At 39.4% G+C, this 23,457-nt stretch overlaps 1 protein-coding gene across 3 annotated transcripts in view; it reads left to right on the top strand.

Annotated features, from left to right (window-relative positions):
• LOC126416277 (probable ATP-dependent RNA helicase spindle-E) overlaps positions 1-23,457 on the top strand; it is a 264,514-nt gene that overhangs the window by 83,218 nt on the left and 157,839 nt on the right. For all 3 annotated transcript variants that reach the window (XM_050083917.1, XM_050083919.1, XM_050083916.1), the window contains exons 12-13: positions 2,704-2,831; positions 6,622-6,840. In XM_050083917.1, the coding sequence (XP_049939874.1) occupies positions 2,704-2,831; positions 6,622-6,840 (347 nt within the window). The remainder of the gene's footprint in view (positions 1-2,703; positions 2,832-6,621; positions 6,841-23,457) is intronic.

Raw genomic sequence — 23,457 nt, 5'->3', positions numbered from 1 at the left:
CTACAGAATCGCTCCAGGAGCACTCATCTGTGTTTAAACACTTCTGTTGGCCACCAAACTCCCCAGACATGAACATTATTGAGCATATGTGGGATGTCTTGCGACATGCTGTTCAGAAGAGCTCTCCAGCCCTTCGTACTTTTATGGATTTATGGCCGGCCTCGCAGGATTCACTGCGTCAATTCCCCCCAGCACTACTTCAGACATTAGACAAGTGCAAGCCACGTTATATTGCGACGCTTCTTCATGCTCGCGGGAGCTCTACACAAAATTAGGTAGGTGTACCAGTTTTGTGGCTCTTCAGTGTATTTTGTTGTGGAGAAAGACAACAAACTAATGTGTGTTATCTGCAACAAAGTTATTGCTGTTCTTAAGGGGTACAATACTAAATGCAACTACAAAAAAGACATGGTGCATAGTTAGATAAAGAGGTGCATTAATTTAATGACAGCTGAAGAACTGTTTCCTGAAAGTACTGAACAATGTAAAGCAGCCATTCTGTCAGAAAATACTGTGGCATGCGGAGTTGAAGACATTGCATTTAATTTATCCAGACGGTTGCAAGAAAAGGCATCTAAGTTTGCTTGGTGCTGTAGTCCTGGACAAATCTAGAGACATCTGATACTGCTCAAATCATCTTGTTTTTAGGGGTATTAACACAGACTTCAAGGTTATTGAGGAACTAGCAGATCTGATTTCCTTGCAGGTGCAGATGGGGAAAGAAAAGTGTGTGGCAAATATGCAGGTTTTGCTGAAAAATTAAACTCATAATGTGAAGCCAGTAGTGTTACCAGAACCTTGAAAATACACAGTGATATTTATCACGGAGCACTTTGTGCAAAGTCAGTGGATATAGCCTATATGATGAAGCATGTATTTTTTCTTGTCTATTTCATTCAATGCCAATTCAAATATTTCCTTGAAGAGATGGAATATTTGTCAAGTGATCTCTTATACCACAAGGCAGTTACATTAACTTGTGTTAAAATTTTGCCACTCTTCTTTTATTTGAGAATGGACTTCAAATATTTCTGAATCAGAAAAACAACCCTTTGGAAGGCCTGTTGGACAAAGAGTTGCTATGGAAACTACCTTTTGCATTTGACATTGCTCTTCCATTTCTATGAAATTAATAAAAAATTTCAAGAGGATCGCTGTGTCATTTGTGATCTTTACAAACACATTACATCTGTTAGACCAAAACTAATACTTTTTGAACAGGACGTCTGACAGAAAATTTTTGTGCACTTCTTCAAGTGACAGTCGTGAAAGGTGAACATGTTTCAAGATTTGCACTTTTGTTTGCAATGGAATTGCTTTGTGGTATGAAGAAAGTGTTCTGTTCCAGGTTCCTGGATTAAGATGCTTATTCCATGGAGTTCCCAATTTTCCAGAACCCATTTTTCTGCAATGTGGAAGATGCTCAGGTAGCAGGGCAAATGAAACTCTTAGATCTGTAGGTTTATAACACCACAAAAGACAAGTTTAAAGAAGGTAGTTCTTCAGTTCCTTCCTGAAGAAAACTACCCTAAGATCAAAGACTTTGCCCAAGGTTTGTCATCTGTATTTGGCACTACCTACGGCCAGGAACAAACTTTTTTTTTCTGAAATTTACAAAATATAAACACAAAAGTAACGGTACTGGCAAACATTTACGGACTATTTTAGGCGTAAACAGACTAAGTTAGAGCTGTAGTATGAGAAAATTTTGGATTCAAAAAACAAATTTCATATCTCTCACTAACCAAACTAAGAAGTAATAAAGTGTATCTGAGGTTTCCACTGAATATTGTGTTTGCTTTACACAACAATAAATTTCTTTATAATTTTCATCTCAAATTTCTGAAAAAAATATGTTGTCTGGTCCACAATGAGATTCACAACTTGATATGTGGCCCTTGTGCTGTAGTAATTTGGAGACCCTTGCTCTAAGCCCTCTCTCTTGTTTTAAGATAAAATTAGTTTTGGTGTAATGAATTCTTCACTTATCCTGCTTTCAGCTGGATATCTCCTTCAGTACTCTGTAAGGACATAATTTGTTAACCGAGAGAGAATACAAATGTGTGTTAGTAGCTTTCAGGAAGGCAAATTGCTTTTCTTTTGGAGAATATATCTGCAATACGGAAAGGATAGAGTGCTGCTAGACACGTAGAGGAAGCATTGAGTCACAGACAGGCATTGTGAAAAAGAATGCTAGAAATATTTCAGCTTTCAGACAAAGTCCTTCTTCTGAAGTAGAAAACTCGCATAACCACAACTGACATAGACATGACCACTGTCACCGAGTACTAAGGCCTAGAGACAATGGTCAAGTGGTTTTTGTGTGTGTGTGTGTGTGTGTGTGTGTGTGTGTGTGTGTGTGTGTGTGTTCCACTTCTGGAGGAGGACTTTATCCAAAAGCTGAAATATTCTTAGCATCCTTTAGCACTGTCCCTTTATTTGACTCAATCCCTCCTTGCTGTGGTGGTAGCATACTGTCCTTTCCATATTGGCATCTTTCCATTGTGGACTTTACATTCTTTGTAGCAATGAAAATGCTTAAATTGATTTTCTGAATAAAGATGATAAATTGGCAGGTCACAGAGTAATGCTGTGTGTTAATAGAAAGCTGTAAGTACTATATTATTTGGACTTTACCTCATGGTCTGCAAAAATGATAGTTACAAGTAACTTTAAATTATTTTCTTTTCTTTAATTATTTAGGTGCGGCTATGTCAGTGCGGAGTATGTTCAGCACTCCCTTCCGAGAGCGAATGGCAGCATACCACTCGAAACTGACATGGGCAGATAGCTCATGTTCCGACTGTATTGCATTTCTTAATGCTTACAAGGTAAGGATTATTCATAAAGAGGCAAAAGCAGTGTTCAAATTTCACTGTGTCCATAACATTTTTTAAGCTGTTTGCATCTCTTGATTATGAAAACTGACAGACATTTAGAATTCTCTGCTAAATTTGGCTGGTTGTAGATTTCCAAAATTGGGTTCCTAAGTGGAAGTGTGGTGATATCCTCCAGCCTCCTAACACCCCTTCTGCTTTGGCTGCTGTGGGAAATACTACTGTGCTAAATAGTGATACAGTATATATTAGATGTTGTTATGCTAAATAAGTCTACAGACTCCTTCAGCATCAAGTTTATTAAAGATCCAAGGGATAAATGTTTCTTGGTGCGGAACACTTGATACCACACAGCCTCTGGGACACTGCATGCACTCTGGCTCCACAAATCTTAACCAAAAGGTGTGAGGTGCTGCAAAATTTTATTTCCAATTTTAATTTTGCACCTCTGAAAGACTGTGTATGTTGTTCCCAAACATTTTTACCCTGGATAGCAGGGAGTTTTTTGAAATAGAGTAGTCTCGGCATAGTAAGAAGTACTTTAAAGGTGATGCTGATCATTGAAGTGGGTTTACTGCTATAATTGAAACTTATGTGTGAGGGATATTAATAAATAGATCAAACTTTTGAAACAGCTCACCAACCGCTAGAGTGAGCTTACTGCTGTTGAAGATCTCTTAGAAGTAAATTTTGACGTTAGATTACTTTTCACTGTGCTCCATTTTACATATTTATTTCTAGGGTGGAGCCATACAAATGTGCATATGTGGAAAATATCTGACAAATATCATTATTATCAATTTAATGAAAGAATAATTTGTGAAACTTTGTAGCAGAATACGGAAAGACAAATACGAGGGTGGTTTGAAAAGTTCTCGGAATCACCATGAGAGATGAGTGCTAGCGCAGTGAGTTGTTCATGTGATATTCATTGGACTGTTGCCTGTAAATACATGCCATGTCAGTGCTCTTGGAAGAGAGCTGTGGCAGTGATGTGACTCTGTTGTTGTTCCCGCTTAATGATTTGCGAAGATGGAAAAAATCGAGATTCGAGCAGTGATTAAGTACTTCGTGAAGAAAGGTATGAAAGCAAAGGACATTCATGTGAATTTCCAGAATATACTGTGGTATCTGCTCCTCCATAGTCAACTGTTGCGAAGAGGACAAATGAATTTAAATTTGGTTGGGAGAGCTTAGATGATGATCCGCGCAGTGGTCGGCCAAGATGTGTCACTATTCTAGAAATCATTGCAAAGTGAAAAAAATGGTCATGGAGGATTGCCAGTTGAAAGTGCATGAAATTGATCATGCTTGCCAGATGTCATCTGAAATGGTGTATTACATTTTAACTGAAGAATCAGAAATGAAAAAATTATCTGCGATATGGGTGCCATGACTCCTGATGTGTGCCTGCACACATGTGCCATCGCCATGGCAAAATTACACGAAGTAAGGTATGAATTGTTGCCACACTCTCCTTATTCACCTGATATGGCTCTGTCAGACTTCCATCTCTTCCCAAAACTGAAAATCTTTCTTGGTGGATGAAGATTCACTTCAAACGAAGATTGGATACCCGGAATTGGCAACTATTTTGCAGGCTTGGAGGAGACTCATTATCTAGATGGGATCAAGGCACTGGAACATCGTGGGACCAAGTGCATTAATCTACAAGGAGACTACATTGAAAAATAAAAAAAGTTGCAGTGATGTAAGTACTCTTTTTCTATTCTGTCCTGAGAACTTTTCAAACCACCCTTGTATAAACATTTGAGTTGCTTAAACAGGTGTTTGAAAAGTAATGTGTGTTTATGCTATGATTCATGGAGGTCATTAGTTTATGGTATAAGGGATTACTGATGGAGTGGATATCGTAGGTGGGTGGTGCTTTACAGTTTCAACAGGTAGACTTCACATGAATTGTGTCAGTACAAAATTTCTCTCTCACTTACTGTTTGAGAAACAGAGAAACATAACATACAAATCTTACAACCATGATCCCAAGCAGCATTTCTGCTGCTGAATGCTCGTTTGTGTGGTGAGTAGCACTTTATCCTTTCCATATTACTGTATTCCATCCTTCACTTTCCACCCTTTATCTTCTGGCAGAGGAACATGCAAGATGCTTGAGGAGGTACCTGCAAGGTACCCGAAGAAGTACCTACAAGATGACTGGGTGAACACCACATCTTATTCTTGTTGCTTACTTTTGTGCAATCAATACTTTTTTTATATGGGACAAATTATAGAAGGAATTATTCTGTAAGACATTACTGAGTGGAAATATGTAAAATATGTTAGGGGGTTGATTCATTTGTTTCCAAGACACAGTTATACAAAGAGCAAAAGTTGCTTTAAATTGGAACATTTTACACATTTTACTGATTCTTGTTCATATGCTACATCAATTCAGAATTGTTGAGGCTTTCATAGCCACTTGTTGGCATATTGCCTATTGACTTCTCTCTCAGGTTCTTGGCCGGCATTTGTTTGATGATTTTTCTGATGTTTTGTCAGCAATGGAGGATGAAGCTTTGACAGTGCCAGCCTCTCTTGTTGTCAGAAAAATCATAAAACAATTATTGGCCAAAGAACCCAGAATGGGCCAACAGGGAGTATGGCTACATCAGTTACTGTTGTGACTATTTTTTATACAGAACTAAATATAGTGTTTTTTCTCAAAATTTAGGAGGGTAGCGAAATGAAAGTGTGGTTGGGGTTAAAGTCTCCCTGTTTTCAGAATTTTCAGTTATACTGCTGACTTCGAGGAAGATTTTTCATCTGAGTTTCTTTGTACTTAGGTATCTTGCAGAGATGCAATTCTGTTTATATACACTTTCATAAAATTCCCATGAAATATGAATTTGTTAATTGAATTGACTTATGAAACAGCATAAAACTTACTATTAAAATACCACCTCCCAGGCCTAGGATTTCTAACACCTCAACAACTAAGACAAAAGTAATTAAATCTATTTTGGTATTAACCAAGGCTGTTCTGAAAAGTCACAATAGTTTTAACTGATTATCAAGTTTTTTGCAGCCAAGTCCTACAAAATGTACTACCTTCCAGAACTGACAACAACACTTTACTGATCACCGTAACATTGATTATTTTGCTTATGAGTTCTCCTGATGACAAGTAGCTCTTGCCAAGGGGTTCCAACCAGTTCTCTATGATTAGACAGTGACGAATCACTATATTGCCAATCTGAGGTATGATCCTCTCATTCTTACCTTAGGGTACTGTGGTAGTTGGTCTGATACTCAAGAATCTAATACTAGTTCTTTTGAATTCCTACCTCAAAATGAGCTTTGCATTCAATTGAAGAATGTCATTGTTAATCACCAAGGAGTTGCTGCAAGCTATAGGATTACATTTACAGAAAATATTTTGGAGTTTTCATTTTATTTAATGTTGACCAACTTCGTATCTAATAAGGCAGGAAACTTTGAATGAGTTACTGAATGAGGTCAATTTTTTTCTCTTGAGCCTCACATCGGCTAACATTGTACCATAACAGCTGATGTTGCATTAGACAATATTAGAACATCAGAATCTTTCAAGTCACTCTTTTGTGAATGCATCCAGCTTAAAAAATATATTGATTTCATCCACAACTGTAGCCCTTTAGAGTAATTGTAGAGTAGTAGTTTCAGCTTTTTTCCAGTTGTTAAGGAAAAAAACTGTTTGTAATGGTTGAAATAGTTGACAGTCATTTTCTACATTATTACAAGTGATATATGATCATTCATAGCAAACCGTCATCTTATCTCTCCACAGGTTTGGCATCATCATAAAGTGAGTGGTTTCTTTAAGCGGTCTGCTGGAGGTGGAGATCTTTCATGGTCAAAGCGCTATTTTATTCAGCTTAGTGCAATGCAGGAAGTGGATGTCCTTGTCACAGATCTCAAACAAAGATTGAAACAGATGGACATTGAAGAAACGGTAGGACCAGAGAGGGTTCGGTGGACGGAGACTGAATACTCATTGGTTTTGAAGGTAGGTGTTATTGCTCGCTACAAGTTTTTGTTTCAGTTTCTGCCGAGATGTACCCTGTTGTATAGTACTTTAAGATATGTACATACGTATTTTCAGTTAATTGAATTGCAATATTTTTGACTGCTTTTATTTTTTTGGTCACTTACAATTTTAAGATGCCCTGTTTTCAATCATAATGTAAAGTTTTGTAATGCTGCCTTAGTTTATAGAATATTAGTTCTTGTGTATTTTATCTGTGAAAGTGTAGGGGATGAAGATACATCTGGTAATTGCCATCTAATGAAGAAAGAAAACCATTCTTGATATAAACAAATCATTGAGCTACAGACCATTGTCTACGGCACATAAATGAGATTTTGAACCCTATGCTGTCTGGATATCCGTGCCAGCCATATCATTATGAGAGTGAATCATAGTACTCAGGATCTTGTTGTGTACCTATTTATTGCTCTATGCTACCTTCATACATTCGCCATTTTATTTTCTTACATCGTTGTTTGTATTCCGTAGAGCTTTTGTTTGGTAATCTGTTTGATAAGTGGAACCCTTGTTAGTTACCACTTTTATCATGGAATCTCTGGGTTTTGTCTTTAGTATATTATTAATGCAAATGGTAAAAATATCAAAAAGACTTTTTGTCGTAATTCACAATTTTTTTTCTTTTAAAGTGCCCCAACGAATGACACTAATTTAAACTTTTTACAAGTTTTATTGAGTTTTGTAATACAGGGTGTCGCATTTATCTTGACCACCCTAAATAACTGTTTGTCCAGATGCAAATTACAAAATGTTTCAAGCAAATGTTCTTTAGCCATCAGGGGACCATCAATCAGCATGGCTGCCTTCATTGTAGTTTTGTTTTTTACAAAGATATGAACAGAGGTATGACTTTTTTAAATGGCACTCTGTATTTTTTATTGGGTTATTCGTTTCCTCTCCTAAAGACCTATTCATAAATGTATCACAGTGTAACATTCACTGAAAAAATGTTATTAATTACATAACCCAACATTGACATTGACACTCTCAGCGCTTAGTGCAGGTACTCGGGGTAATGGAACACATCCACATGCTGGTGTTGACAGAGGACAAATGTAAACATAAGTAGAATGCACACTCGTCATTTCTTCAACCATCGTCAGTTGATGAGTTGCGCGAGTAGAATGTACACCAACGAAGAGAAGGTAGAAATGCTACTCATGTATATGGAATGTAAGTTAGCAGAACAGTAATTGCAATACTGTTTTCTTATGTATAGGGACATTTAGTACAGTAGTTTAGTCCTTTTAAATACTGTTGTGTAGAGTAGGCATACAGTAAAGGCTGTCCTTCCTACAAACTGCATCGACATAACGTTTCTTCTGTTGTTGTTGTTGAACGTAGGCGAAATGCTACACAGGCAGCGGAACTGTGCAGAGAGCGATACCCTGACAAGAACCCACCTTCCTGATAGATGTTTTCTCATCTTGTTGCGATGCTTCAGTAAATGGGAATTTTCAACCCATGACAACGCAATCGTCGTAGCACTCGCACAGACGTAGCTGCCGTAGCTGCCGAAGTTACTGTTCTTGCTTCTGTTGCTGTGAATCGACATGTGAGCAAACAACAGCTTGAACATGAGATTGGCATTCCTAAGACCTGTGTACATTGTATTCTTACACATCACTGGTTCCATCCGTACCATATACACCTACCTCAACAATTGCATGGGAATGATTTCCAGAATTTGTACAGTTCTGTCAGTGGGCACAGCAGCAAATCCTAGCCAACCTGAACTTCTTCTCCAATGTTCTATTTACTGATGAATGTTCCTTCTCAAACAAAGGACAGGTAAATACAATAAATATGTGTTATTGATCCAGTAACAACCCACGACCGGTGGAACATCAGCGTCGATGGAGGGCTAACATCTGGTGTGGGATGCTTGGTACTACAATTATTGACCATTATTTCATTAATGGCACAGCGTATGCCAACTTTCTCAGACGAACTCTTCCTCCTCTTCTGGTTGAAGTGCCGCTAAGAACCAGAATGCTTATATGGTATCAACACGATGGATGTCTAGCGCACAAGGCATTGTGTGCACATTGTGTTCTGAACCGAAGGTATCCTGCCAGATGGATTGGTCGAGGAGGAAAAGTTACTTGGCCTGGTAGGTCTCCTGATTTAAATCCTCTGGACTTTTTTCTTTGGGAATGCATTAAAGATGTTGTCTATCACAGTATTCCAACAACTCCAGAGGACATGCAGGAACTTATCGTGCTTGCTTGTAATTCTCTTCAGCAGGCAACACTGGAAGCAGTAAATAATTCTTTCACTCAACGAATGCACCAATGTATAGGTGTCCAGAGTGTTCTACTCCTGGGCAATGCTACAGGAGAGTCAAAGTCAATTTTATGTTATGTTTTTACTTGGTTTTCATTTGTTTTCCAGCAAGTGGACGAGTTTGTGATCCCAGGCTCAAAGTGAATGTTGTGTAATGTAATTAATAACATTGTGTTTCAGTGAATGGTACACGAATTACGGAATAAAAAATACCGGGTGTCATTTAAAAAAGTCGTACCACCGTTAATATATTTATAAAAAACAAAGATGCAATGAAGGCAGCCATGCTGATTGATGTCCCACTGATGGCGAAGGAACATTTGCTTGAAACATTTTGTAATTTGCTTCCGGACAAACAGTTATTTAGGGTGGTCAAGATAAATGGGACACCCTGTATACTGCAGACATGGTTGAAAGCTGTGCATTGACAGTAAATGGGCTTTTAGTCCACAATTTGATATTTAATCTCTTCATTTGGAAAATACTGATCAAATGCTTCATTCAGCCCTTTAAACGCTGAATAACATCTTCAATAAATGTGTCATTTCAACTTATTCCTCTTCTGGAAATCTTTTTATCATTAGGAAACAAACAGACCCAGTGAATGTATATAATGTCTTTTCTTGAAACAAGAATTTAATGTGAAGATTTACTTGGTGGTCGTGAAGGGTTAAATTAAGTTCACTGACCTGTGTAATAATATTGCTTAAATAGGCAATTTGAATCGGCCAGTTTCTATTAAATACTTGATCTTTCAATCCAAAATTTTGTTCTAATAAGAAATAATGTGTCTTGTTCCTCAGTTCAGAAATTGTCTTTCCTTGAGAAACCATCTGACCTGGATATGTAAAAGAAGAGATGTATGTACACTTGCCATGTCTTCACGTAGTATTTTAAATAAATGATTATTTAGTGGTTAAGACTTATTGAAATTTATAATTTTGATGACCACATTAAGAGCATTCTTATTTTGGCAGCAAGCACCTGCATATGGATCTTGCAGTGGCTACTGGAGTAATTTTTGCTGATTTTGTAGTAAGCTGTATAGCCCCAAGAATTTTGTGACTCATAGCCTTAGCTTCATCACACAAGTATCTATGCTATTTTCTTCTCTTCAAGAAAAGAATTTTGAAGAACAAATATTTCAACTGCAATAATACATAAAAAAGGTCCTCCAGTAACCTGTTTTCATGATGATATCTGCCTACTAGGAATGTGAATGTATGTCCCTTTTAATGACTAATTACATGACTTGAGACAAAAAGTAATTTCATTCTTTTTATTGGTTCTAAATCTCTGCTATACTGAAGAACTGTATCATTCAAAAGTAGGATCTTAGTTAATTCTCTTGCTGATTTTTCACATAATATAGCTGAAGATTTAAAAATTTTTCTGCACCTCAGTTGGTTTTTTGTTCACCATTTTCGTGGTGTTAGCCAAGCCAGAAACATTTTAAATTTGAAGAGCTTGTCACAGTTTCAAATGAAGAATTTGACATTTGTTTCTTTAAACTCACCACTAACATAATTGGCAACACTGCGCCGACGCGGACTCTTCGAGTATTTGCTGCATTAAGTAATTATAAAAAACGTTGTTACTAAGCTGTTTTTAAACGTTTACAGTTGTTATAAATTTAATCTAAGTGTTGTTAAATTAGTAGGAGTGTTAGTGAAGTATAAAATAAGATTAAACGGGGTAAGAAGCGTATTTTTCTTCTCGCGCCTGTAGCACGAATCCTAGGCCTAATTTCACGCGTGCGAATCATAAGTAAGCAGTGAATTAAACTTATAGGTAAACGTTTCCTGAGGGTATAAATATAAGTGTTGTTACATTAGTGGAAGTGTTAGTGAAGTGTTAAAGAAGATTAAATGGGGTAAGAAGTTTATTTTCCTTCTCGCGCGTATAGCACGGATTTTAGGCTTAATTTCAAGCGCGCGTATCGTAAGTAAACAGTGACTTAAACTTATATGTAACCACCAGTTTTTTTATTCAGTAGTCTTTCAATTTATTTATATCTGCTTGAATAGTTTCTAGGGTCCTTTGCTTATGTTTTAGTCAGTACTTATATCAATTTATATGATTTCTGTTTTTACCATGAGTGAGAAGTGTGTGACATGCCGTAGGATCGTTAGTTCCGGGGTGTGGTGCGATGGGTGCTGTAGTTTCTTTCATTGGGGCGAATGTAGTGGCGTGGGAAATGGGGACATAAATGAGGCTCATCAGTGGTATTGTAGGATCTGCAGTAGAGACAGGAAAATACTGGAACAGGAAGGGAAAATTGCAGCTCTTCAAGCTGACTTAGACAAGGCAAAGGAGGAACTGGACAGGTTAAAGAGGGAGAAGAGTGAACAGAGTTGGGAAGTGGCAACAGATAATAGGGGGAACAGGCAAAGGAGAACATCGGACAGCTTTGTCATAAATCTTGAAAATAGATTTGACCTGTTGCCTCAGTCAGAATCGGATGAGCCTCATGTAGCTGAAGCTGTAGAAAGGGCACAACAAGCTTTCAAGGACTTGAAAAAGGTAGGGAAATTTGTAAAGGTAGCTCCCATGGTAGAGGTGTTGGCCAACTACTGCAGGAAAATCTAGGTCCAGAGTACCAGTTCACAAACTTTTTCAAGCCTAGTGCAGATCTGAGTCAGGTAACAGAGGATGTAGGTTCTTTATGCAAAGATTTCACGAAGGAAATAGCATTGACAGAGACTCTGAATATTCCATAGAGAGTGACCTGGTGAAGATAGCATCAGCAACGAAGCATACGAGTGTGGGATTTGTGTCTGTGTTGAGACGCCATGATCGGCCTCATTTGAACTCTTCTGTCAGGAGGGTGAACTTGGAGCTTGAGTGGCTGCTTAGGACGGATGTAGGGTCCCATATTGGTTTGATTCCTGTGGATGCTATCGATAGGTGGGACTAAACTAGGCATGGCCTTCACCTCAATAGGAAAGGGAAGGGAAAACTGTCTGGGTTGATTGCAGAAAACATAGGGGGGGGGGGGGGGTGGCACTGTCACAAGGGGGGGGGGGGGGGCACTGTCACAAGTGGTAAAATACCAGTGGTCACAGGTGTCAGAGGAATGCCTTTTTAGGATAGGGAAGGGGGAAAGAAAACGAGTTTTAAGAGAGATTGGCAGACACACTCAGTTTGAGAAAACAGATGAACAGGAGTTAGATTTTAGCACACAGATTGCGTTTAAACAATGTTTAACAGAAAGTAATCAGAAACTGCCAGTTCATCTTCGCCAAAGCAGTTATAATCCCATTAGTATGCAGTATCAGTTATCTTTATTACACCAGAACATTCCGGGACTCAGAAATAAAATTGATGAACTACTCATTTGTATTGATGAAATGAATTCATCTAACCAAATTGACATAATCTGCCTCCCTGCACATCAAGTGACCACTGGCATAGATATGTTAGACCTTTCAGGATTTAAGCTAGCTTCCTACTTCTGCAGAGTAGATATGGATGGAGGAGGAGTTGCCACATTTATTAAAAACTGCCATAAATTCAAGAACATTGACATTAATAAATTCTGTTTAGACCAGCATCTAGAAGCATGTGCAACAGAAGTAGAGTTCCATAACAGATCCTATATAATAGTAACTATTTACCGAGCACCTGCAGGAAATTATAATCTATTCATAAATCATCTAGAAGCTCTTTTGGGTTATTTAACAGGAAGAAACAAAGATATTTTGATTGCTGGTGACTTTAATACAGATTTTCTAATGCAATCTTCCAGTAAACATTTACTGCAGTTAGTAATGTTGCCTTTCAATCTAACTCACACTGTAAACTTTCCAACTAGGATCACTAAATCCTCAAGGACAGGCATTGATAACAGTTTTATAGACAAAGCAAAAGAACAAAATCATATCATAAAACCTGTAATAAATGGACTATCAGATCATGACATGCAGCTCCTTGTTTTAGATGTAAATTCTGAGCAGATTATCAAGACTGCTAAGTCTGAGTACAGGAGAGTAGTCAGTCAACCAAATATTGAGTGTTTTAGAAAACTGCTCAAAGATATGAACTGGAAAGATGTTTATAGTGCCCAAGACATGAAAGAAAAATACAATACATTCATGAACAATGTCAGTACCATGTTTGAAAACTGTTTTCCCCTAAAAGTTACTCAAATTAAACAGAAGTCTATAATAAAACCATGGATTACACAAGCAATAAAGATTTCCTGTAAGTCAAAAAGGAAAATGTATCTGTCGACCAAGAATAGCTCCAATACTGATGATTTAGCAAAATACAAGGAATACTGTAAAATATTTAAAAAAGTAATTCAGACATCTAAGCAAATGCACTACGAGAAGAAGATAGCAATATCAGGGAACAAAATAAAACAATATGGGATATAGTGAAAGAGGAGACTGGTAGAACCAGAAAGGAACAGGGGCAAATAGCACTAACGGTAGATGACACATTAGTAACCGATGGGCATAGTGTGGCAAATTTATTTAACAAGTACTTTATATCCGTTACTGATAGTATGGGATTGTCAGGATCAGTAAATAATGCCCTTGAATATCTGAAACTAGCCTTTACAAATAGCTTCAGCTACATGAATAGGTCACACACTTCACCAAAAGAAATAACTTCCATAATAAAATCTTTGAAAACAAAGGATTCTAGTGGTTACGATGAAATATCAACAAAGTTAATTAAGGCATGTTCTTGTGAGTTTTGTACAATTCTAAGTTACTTGTGTAACCAGTCAATTATAACTGGGACATGTCCTGACTGGCTAAAATATGCAGATGTCAAGCCTCTATTCAAGAAAGGGGATAAAGAGATACCATCAAACTACAGACCGATTTCACTTTTGCCAGCATTCTCAAAAATTTTAGAAAAAGTAATGTACAGGCAGCTTCTCAACCATCTGACCACAAATAACATATTATCAAGAACACAGTTTGGATTTCTGAAGGGTTCTGATATCGAGAAGGCTATTTACACCTACAGTGAAAATGTACTTAATTCATTAAATAACGAATTACAAGCAGCAGGTATTTTCTGTGATTTGTCAAAGGCATTTGATTGTGTGAACCACAACATCCTTTTAAATAAATTAGAATTCAATGGTGTCACGGGCAGTGCTGCAAAATGGTTCAAGTCATACCTAGCTAACAGGAAACAAAGGGTGTCAGTACAAGGGACTAGTGAATTAAGTCATCAGTCATCATCAGAATGGGGAGAAATTACATGTGGTGTCCCACAAGGATCCATCTTAGGAACATTGCTTTTTCTTGTGTACATTAATGATCTCTCATCAGTTACACTGCCAGAAGCAGAGTTCGTTTTGTTTGCAGATGACACAAGTATTGCAATAAATAGTATGTCGAGTGTAGTTCTAGAAAGATCTGCTAATGATATTTTCATGGATATTAATAAATGGTTTAAAGCCAACTCATTGACATTAAACTTTGAAAAGACTCACTACATGCAATTCAGAACCTGTTAGAGGTTTCCACCCAGCATATGCATAAAATATCAAGAAGAGCAGATAGAAGAGGTTGACAGTCTTAAATTTCTGGGATTACAACTTGATAATAAATTCAGTTGGGAGGAGCACACCACAGAACTGCAGAAACGCCTTAACAAATCTGTGTTTGCAATTCGAGTGTTTGCAGATATAGGCGACATAAAAGTGAAAAAGCTTGCATACTTTGCCTACTTTCATTCCATAATGTCATATGGCATAATATTTTGGGGTAACTCTTCAAGTCAAACAAAAGTTTTAAGAGTCCAAAAGCGTGTAATACGTGTTATTTGTGGAGTAAATTCACGGACGTCATGTAGAAATCACTTTAAAGAACTGGGTATACTAACCACTGCCTCTCAGTATATTTACTCCTTAATGAAATTTGTCCTAAATAATATATCTCTTTTTCCAAGAAACAGCTCAGTTCATACATACAATACCAGGAAAAAAATGATCTGCACAAGGACTTAAAAGCACTTACTTTAGTCCGAAAAGGGGTCCACTACTCAGGAACACTCGTCTTCAATAATTTGCCAGCAAACACAAAAAATTTAGTTACAAATAAAGATCAATTTAAAAGGAGCCTGAAAGACTTACTAGTGGCCAACTCCTTCTACTCCATTGATGGATTTTTTAATAGAAACAAATGATGTATTGTGTATATTCATACTATTAGTATTGTTATTTCAGCTATATAAAATAAAGAAGTTGACATGTTCCACATCTACAGTGTCGGTTAGACCGTCAGTGAGAGAGCACTTCGATTTCCTGCTGCTAATAAGGCGAGTACACCGTTCGCTTGTTACACATTTTTGCGAGCTTCAAACAGGTACAACTTATTTTCAGTTATCTGGGTAGTTACTATTTTATTTTTGTAATTTCTTGCGTGTTGGAGTGCCTACTAGACACAACCGTTTATTTTAATAACAGTGTAGTGTACAGTATCGCCGTTGCTATCGACCCTCGTATCGTACAGGCTTTTGTTTGTTTGGTTAGAACAGCTCAGTGTCGGTTAGACCGTCAGTGAGAAAGCACTTCGATTTCCTGCTGCTAATAAGGCGAGTACACCGTTCGCTTGTAGGGTAAACATAGTCATGTGTAGGGACTGTGGTTGTTGTGAGTGGATGCAAGGAGAATTGGCCACTCTTCGCGGGCAGGTGGAGGCTTTGTCTGTTAGGCTCATCGAGCTCGAGGCGCAGGCGTCGGCTTGTAGTGGCGTTGGGGCAACTGTGGTGAGACCTATGCCTACTTCAGTGGCCTTGGAATCGCATGGAACCCCTGATGTCGCTGCGTCTTCCGGCAGTGAGCATCTTACCGGTCAGCCATCACTCCAGGGTGAATGGCGGACAGTGGTGGGCTCGCGCGTGCCTGGCCGAAAGGCGAAGGTGGGATCTGGCCGCGTGGCAGCTGCCTTACCCCTTTCCAACAGGTACGGGGTGCTTCCTAGTGGTGATGACATCGTTTCCGAGCCACCACAGGATGCCTCGCCTGTTGGGCCAGTGGCCGATTCTCCGGCAAGGTCCCGACAGTCACAGAGGGCGGGCCTATTAGTTATAGGGAGCTCCAACGTTAGGCGCGTTATGGAGCCCCTTAGGAAAATAGCAGGTAGGTCGGGGAAGAATGTCAGTGTGCACTCAGTGTGCTTGCCGGGGGGTCTCGTCCGTAATGTGGAGGAGGCCCTTCCGGCAGCTATTGAACGCACTGGGTGTGACCGGCTGCAGATAGTAGCACATGTCGGAACGAATGACGCCTGCCGCTTGGGTTCTGAGGCCATCCTTGGTTCCTTCCGGCGGCTGGCTGATTTGGTGAAGACAACCAGCATCGCACGCGGAGTGCAAGCTGAGCTTAATATCTGCAGCATAGTGCCCAGAGTCGATCGCGGTCCTCTGGTTTGGAGCCGTGTGGAGGGTCTAAACCAGAGGCTCAGACGACTCTGCGACTATAATGGTTGCAAATTCATCGACCTCCGTTATTGGGTGGAGAACTGTAGGGCCCCCCTAGACAGGTCAGGCGTGCACTACACACCGGAAGCAGCTACTAGGGTAGCAGAGTACGTGTGGCGTGCACACGGGGGTTTTTTAGGTTAGAGGGACCCCCCCTTGGGCGAAACGATAAAATACCTGACGGCTTACCAGAGAGGACATTATCATCGTTGATAAAGAACGTCCGTCCTCAGAGACCAAAAACAGGAAAAGTCAACGTAATATTGGTAAACTGCAGGAGTATCCAGGGCAAGGTTCCTGAATTAGTATCTCTTATTGAAGGAAATAGTGCGTATATAGTATTAGGAACGGAAAGTTGGTTAAAACCGGAAGTGAACAGTAACGAAATCCTAGACACAGAATGGAATATATACCGCAAGGATAGGATAAACGCCAATGATGGAGGAGTATTTATAGCAGTAAAGAATTCAATAACATCCAGTGAAGTTATTAGCGAATGCGAATGTGAAATAATCTGGGTTAAGTTAAGTATCAAAGGTGGGTCAGATATGATAGTCGGATGCTTCTACAGACCACCTGCATCAGCAACCGTAGTAGTTGAGCGCCTCAGAGAGAACCTGCAGAACGTCGTGAAGAAGTTTCGTGATCATACTATTGTAATAGGGGGAGACTTCAATCTACCAGGTATAGAATGGGATAGTCACACAATCAGAACTGGAGCCAGGGACAGAGACTCTTGTGACATTATCCTGACTGCCTTGTCCGAGGATTACTTCGAGCAGATAGTTAGAGAACCAACTCGTGAAGCTAACGTTTTAGACCTCATAGCAACAAATAGACCAGAACTTTTCGACTCCGTGAATGTAGAAGAGGGTATCAGTGATCATAAGTCAGTGGTTGCATCAATGACTACAAGTGTAATAAGAAATGCCAAGAAAGGAAGGAAAATATATTTGCTTAACAAGAGTGATAGGGCACAAATCGCAGAATATCTGAGTGACCACCATCAAACGTTCATTTCTGAGGAAGAGGATGTGGAACAAAAATGGAAAAAATTCAGAAACATTGTCCAGTACGCCTTAGATAAGTTCGTACCGACTAAGGTCCAAAGCGAGGGGAAAGATCCACCGTGGTATAACAATCATGTACGAAAGGTACTACGGAAACAAAGAAAGCTTCATCATAGGTTTAAGAGTAGTCGAATCATAGCTGATAAGGAAAAGCTGAACGAAGCGAAAAAGAGCGTAAAGAGAGCAATGAGAGAAGCATTCAACGAATTCGAACATAAAACATTGGCAAACAATCTAAACAAGAACCCTAAAAAGTTTTGGTCATATGTAAAATCGGTAAGCGGATCTAAATCCCCTATTCAGTCACTCGTTGACCACGATGGCACCGAAACAGAGGACGACCGAAGAAAGGCAGAAATACTGAATTCAGTGTTCCGAAACTGTTTCACTGCGGAAAATCGTAACACGGTCCCTGACTTCAGCTGTCGCACGGACGCCAAAATGGAAAATATTGAAATAAACGATATCGGAATTGAAAAACAACTGCTATCACTTAGTAGCGGAAAAGCATCCGGACCAGACGAGATACCCTTAAGATTCTACAGTGATTATGCTAAAGAACTTGCCCCCTTTCTATCAGCAATTTATCGTAGATCGCTGGAAGAACGTAAAGTACCTAGCAACTGGAAGAAAGTGCAGGTCGTTCCCATTTTCAAGAAGGGTCATAAATCAGATGCGAATAATTATAGGCCTATTTCGCTTACGTCAATCTGTTGTAGAATAATGGAACATGTTTTGTGTTCTCGTATTATGACGTTCTTAGATAATACAAATCTCCTTCATCATAACCAACATGGATTCCGCAAACAGAGATCATGTGAAACTCAGCTCGCCCTATTTGCCCAAGAAATTCACAGTGCCGTAGACACTGGCGAGCAGATTGATGCCATATTCCTGGACTTCAGGAAGGCATTTGATACGGTTCCGCACTTACGTTTAGTGAAAAAAATACGAGCTTACGGAATATCGGACCAGGTTTGTGATTGGATTCAGGATTTCCTAGAAGAAAGAACACAACATGTCATTCTTAACGGTTCAAAATCTGCAGATGTAGAGGTAATTTCGGGAGTACCGCAGGGAAGCGTGATAGGACCTTTATTGTTTACAATATACATAAATGACTTAGTTGACAACATCGGTAGCTCCGTGAGGCTATTTGCAGATGACACGGTTGTCTACAAGAAAGTAGCAACATCAGAAGACTCGTACGTACTCCAGGAGGACCTGCAGAGGATTAATGCATGGTGCGACAGCTGGCAGCTTTCCCTAAACGTAGATAAATGTAATATAATGCGCATACATAGGGGCAGAAATCCATTCCAGTACGATTATGCCATAGGTGGTAAATCATTGGAAGCGGTAATGACCGTAAAATACTTAGGAGTTACTATCCAGGGCGATCTGAAGTGGAATGATCACATAAAACAAATAGTGGGAAAAGCAGGCGCCAGGTTGAGATTCATAGGAAGAATTCTAAGAAAATGTGACACATCGACGAAAGAAGTAGCTTACAAAACGCTTGTTCGTCCGATTCTTGAGTATTGCTCATCAGTATGGGACCCTTACCAGGTTGGATTAATAGAAGAGATAGACATGATCCAGCGAAAAGCAGCGCGATTCGTCATGGGGACATTTAGTCAGCGCGAGAGCGTTACGGAGTTGCTGAACAAGCTCCAGTGGCGGACACTTCAAGAAAGGCGTTACGCAATACGGAGAGGTTTATTATCGAAATTACGAGAGAGCACATTCCGGGAAGAGATGGGCAACATATTACTACCGCCCACATATATCTCGCGTAATGATCACAACGAAAAGATCCGAGAAATTAGAGCAAATACGGAGACTTACAAGCAGTCGTTCTTCCCACGCACAATTCGTGAATGGAACAGGGAAGGGGGGATCAGATAGTGGTACAATAAGTACCCTCCGCCACACACCGTAAGGTGGCTCGCGGAGTATAGATGTAGATGTAGATGTAGATCTCCTCAGCATGGATCTATGGAACGAAAAACCAATCTAATCTAATCCAGGTGGCATGTTTGAGGTGACGCCATAGAGCTGTTTGGGAGTACTTTGCTGCATATAACCCACTGAGGATTATCATTATTGTCCATGAATACTTAAGGGATATAACTTCCTTCATACTAAAGTTTTTTAATAATTTGTCAGGATTGATTATGTGTAGAAGTCTGAACTGGCCTAACTTCTGTTGATTATTGTATCACTGTCATTACTACAATAATTATCTTCAGTGAAAGAGCTTCTAAGGCCGGAATATGTTTAATGGTTGCTTATGTTGATAGTATTGTTAACAAAAGAATATAAAAGTCTGACAGCAATTAACACAAACATACATTCCCCTTTTATATAATTTATTTAAGGGAGTGGGAAAGGAAGCAAGGCGGGGGTGGAAGTGGAGGGGTTGCAAAATGTTATGTAAACATTTATTATTTTTTCTTTAAAGTCAGTACTGCCATTAGACTGTTGTTTATTTACTGTGTTACATTTACAGTTACACAATCATGATTTCAGCTTCAGAGTGCCATTATCAAGTGTTTTATGAAAGCAGGTTAGACAATAACATAACAAGTGATATAACCGTATAAGAGTCCACATTTGTAATGCTTGCTTACAAGTTTTATAAATTGCCTAAGATGGCGTACTGTTGTATTACTATACAGTATTAGATACATTGTCTAAGAGTTGATATTTCTGGCAGAGCCTACTGCTTTGTTTCATTACTGAGTAATTGCACTGTTTCCTGGTCCTCCTCCGGTACTGCAACAGCGACTCATCAGTTGCAATTTGCAGTTAGGATGTTAGAAGAATGGGCTACAAAGATGGGTTTTCAATTTTCTGCAGATAGGTGTGTGTGTGTGAGTGTGTGTGTGTGTGTGTGTGTGTGTGTGTGTGTGTGTGTGTTTATTTTAATTGTTCTCGTTGTATTTTTAATTTACCTGACTTGCATATGAGGGACACCATTCTACATTTGGAAGACACAGTAAGACTTCTAGATCTCATTTTTGACTCAAAACTATTATGGATACCACATCTGGGAGATCTGAAAGCCAGAACCCAGAAGGCACTGAGTATTATAAAATGCCTTAGCGACAGGTTGTGAGGAGCGAACAGGGTGTGTCTGCTTTAGTTTTATAGGGCTTTTGTGCATTCACAGCTAGACTATGGATGCTCAGTGTACGAATCAGCAAGGCTTTCTTACTTGAGGATTATTGATGATATCCACCATGAGGGGCTAACCACAAGTGCTTGTAGGACAAGCCCCGTACTCAGTCTCTGTGCTGAGGCTGGGAACTACCGCTCACCATCTGGCAGCAGCTCCTTATGATACATCGGGCATAAAAGTTCTTCACAGCTCCAAATTCACCCGCATACCATACTATTGCTCGTCCACCTCTGGAATGCCTTTTCTCCCATCATCCATGAACATCAGTGTGTGCTGGCATCACTTCTTGTGGAACACGTCCAACCCCAGATCGACAGTTTTAACCACCTGCCACCATGGTTACTATGACACCCAGTGTAATTTTAGATTTAGTTTAGCACAGGAGAGATTGCGCTCCTCCTTATATTTTTAATTCTTTATTTTATCACATTTTAACTGAGCACCACAACTCTGCAGCAGTCTTTACAGATGGGTCAAAACAACGGGACTCTGTAGATTGCTCTGTTGTTTTCCCTGATCATGACCTCAAGATCAAACAACTTCAAGATTTTACTGTCTTTGATGCTGAACTGTATGCGATCTTGCGAGCACTGGAGCAGATGATGTGTGCTTCAGGTGCTAAATTCCTTGTCTGTTCATATTCTCTGAGTACCTTTCACTCCGTACAACACTGGTACCCAGCAGATAAAGTAGTCCAGAATATCCGGAACACCCTCCTCCAACTACAGTGGCTGTGGAAGGTGGTGTCTTTCTGTTGGATACAAGGGCACATGGGCATTGTGGGGAACAAAAGGGCAGATGTAGCAGCTAGGGATGCATGTCATGACCCTCAGTTAGTTCAGTATGGCCTGCCCCTGCATGCTCTCTTCTAGCTGTCGAGGTCCAGAATCAAGTGTTGATGTGAAGACGAGTGGCTGGAAGTGCCAGATAGTAAGCTGCATCTAGTAAAGCCCACTATGCGGTTGTGGCATACCTCCTTCCAGCCACAAAAATGGATTGAGGTCCTTCTTACTTGTCTTTGCATAGGCCATAGTCCTCTGACGCATGGCTGCTTGCTCCGGCATGACGGCCCTCGAGTGTGTGGTACTTTTGACATACAGATCACTGTGCACCACCTTTTACTAGAGAGTGTTTTATTCTCAGACCAAAGGGCAGTGGCAGTCTTGCTGGCAGATCTGCCCTCTATTTTAAGTGACATTGAAACAAATGTGGTTTGAGTTTTAAGTTTTTGTAATTTGTCCAACTTGTTTCCACAAATTTTGAGGAGATGATGTTAGTAAATTGAGGGTGACTGTCTCATCCTTGTTTTTTGTAAGTGGTCAGTGAGTCACATTTCCCTGCACTTTTGTTTAGCTCTTCTATGGTTTTACTTCTGTTTTAATTCCATGTCTAGCACCTTTCACCCTTCTCCGTCATATTACGGCCTGTGAGGTAGAGTGATGGTATGGGTCAACACAAGTGAGGTGGGAATTGGTGAATTAGTGTCATTTTATAGGTTTCCTCTTCACTGTGTGACAACAATTTTAAATGTTTTATCCACATTCATTTCTTTTGATATGTGTGGGGGAACTGATAACCTTGGCACTGAGTGCCCGTAATCTCCAAACACACACACACACACACACACACACACACTCAGTTCCAAGTATCTGCTGTATTTTGGTTTTATTGCCTTTCTTCAACTGATAAAGTGCTTCTCTTTTCGTGGTTTCTAATACCAGTGCACATATGCCTGGAATTACTAACAATCGTAGTAGCTCTCCTTGTTGAACTCTTGTGAATAATGTAGCTTGCTTCACAAGTTGCAATCTCTGAGTTCAAACATACTGTATCCTACAGCTGATGCTAATATACATTGGTGGTATGTTCTGATTGTGTTCAAGGGAAGTCAGAACTGCCTGTTTGCAATGATTATAATTTTGTTCCTCATGTCTGTACCTTATCTTCATACCTCGTGTATGATGTGCAAAGTTATGATGTTCTTCTAGGAACCCTCAAATACCTTGTTATTGCACTTTTTCTAATAGTTCCACTGTTTAATTTTATCTGAGAATTTCTTGCTGGGTTCCCTTTCAGCAAGAAATATATGGTTTTTTTTTTTTTTTTTTTTTTTTTTTTTTTTTTTTTTTGAGGTATTAGTGACAATTTGACACATTGACACCATCCTTCAAGTTCATGGAGCACAGCATTACTTTTGTCTTCTATAGTTCTTGTGGAGTCACCATTTACAGTGAATAATGTCTTTTGCAGGTGTTACCAGTTCACTTACATTAACACTCTCATGTAATTTCAGTAGTATGGGCTCCATTACAATATCCCAAAACCTTGGACCACGCACTGAGCGTGGTGGACAGTTTTTTGTTATGGTCATCGCTGTTTTACTTCCTGAGCACATCAAAGTTGCATGTTTCCCATGGCAATAGTCTCTCAGGCATTTGTAGAGCACTTCTGGACATTTTAACTCCATAAGGTGACCAAAGGAAGATGGTTATTAAAATCACCATTAAAATTGACCATCAGTGCTAGAGCATGTGTAGAATGAGTATCTGTCACTAGCAAGAGCACCTCATTAATTGCATCTTAAATTGACTT

Source organism: Schistocerca serialis, chromosome 8 (assembly GCF_023864345.2).
Source record: "Schistocerca serialis cubense isolate TAMUIC-IGC-003099 chromosome 8, iqSchSeri2.2, whole genome shotgun sequence".
In the NCBI taxonomy this organism is placed as follows: Eukaryota; Metazoa; Arthropoda; class Insecta; order Orthoptera; family Acrididae; genus Schistocerca; species Schistocerca serialis.
This window is presented reverse-complemented; position numbering and strand designations above follow the sequence as displayed.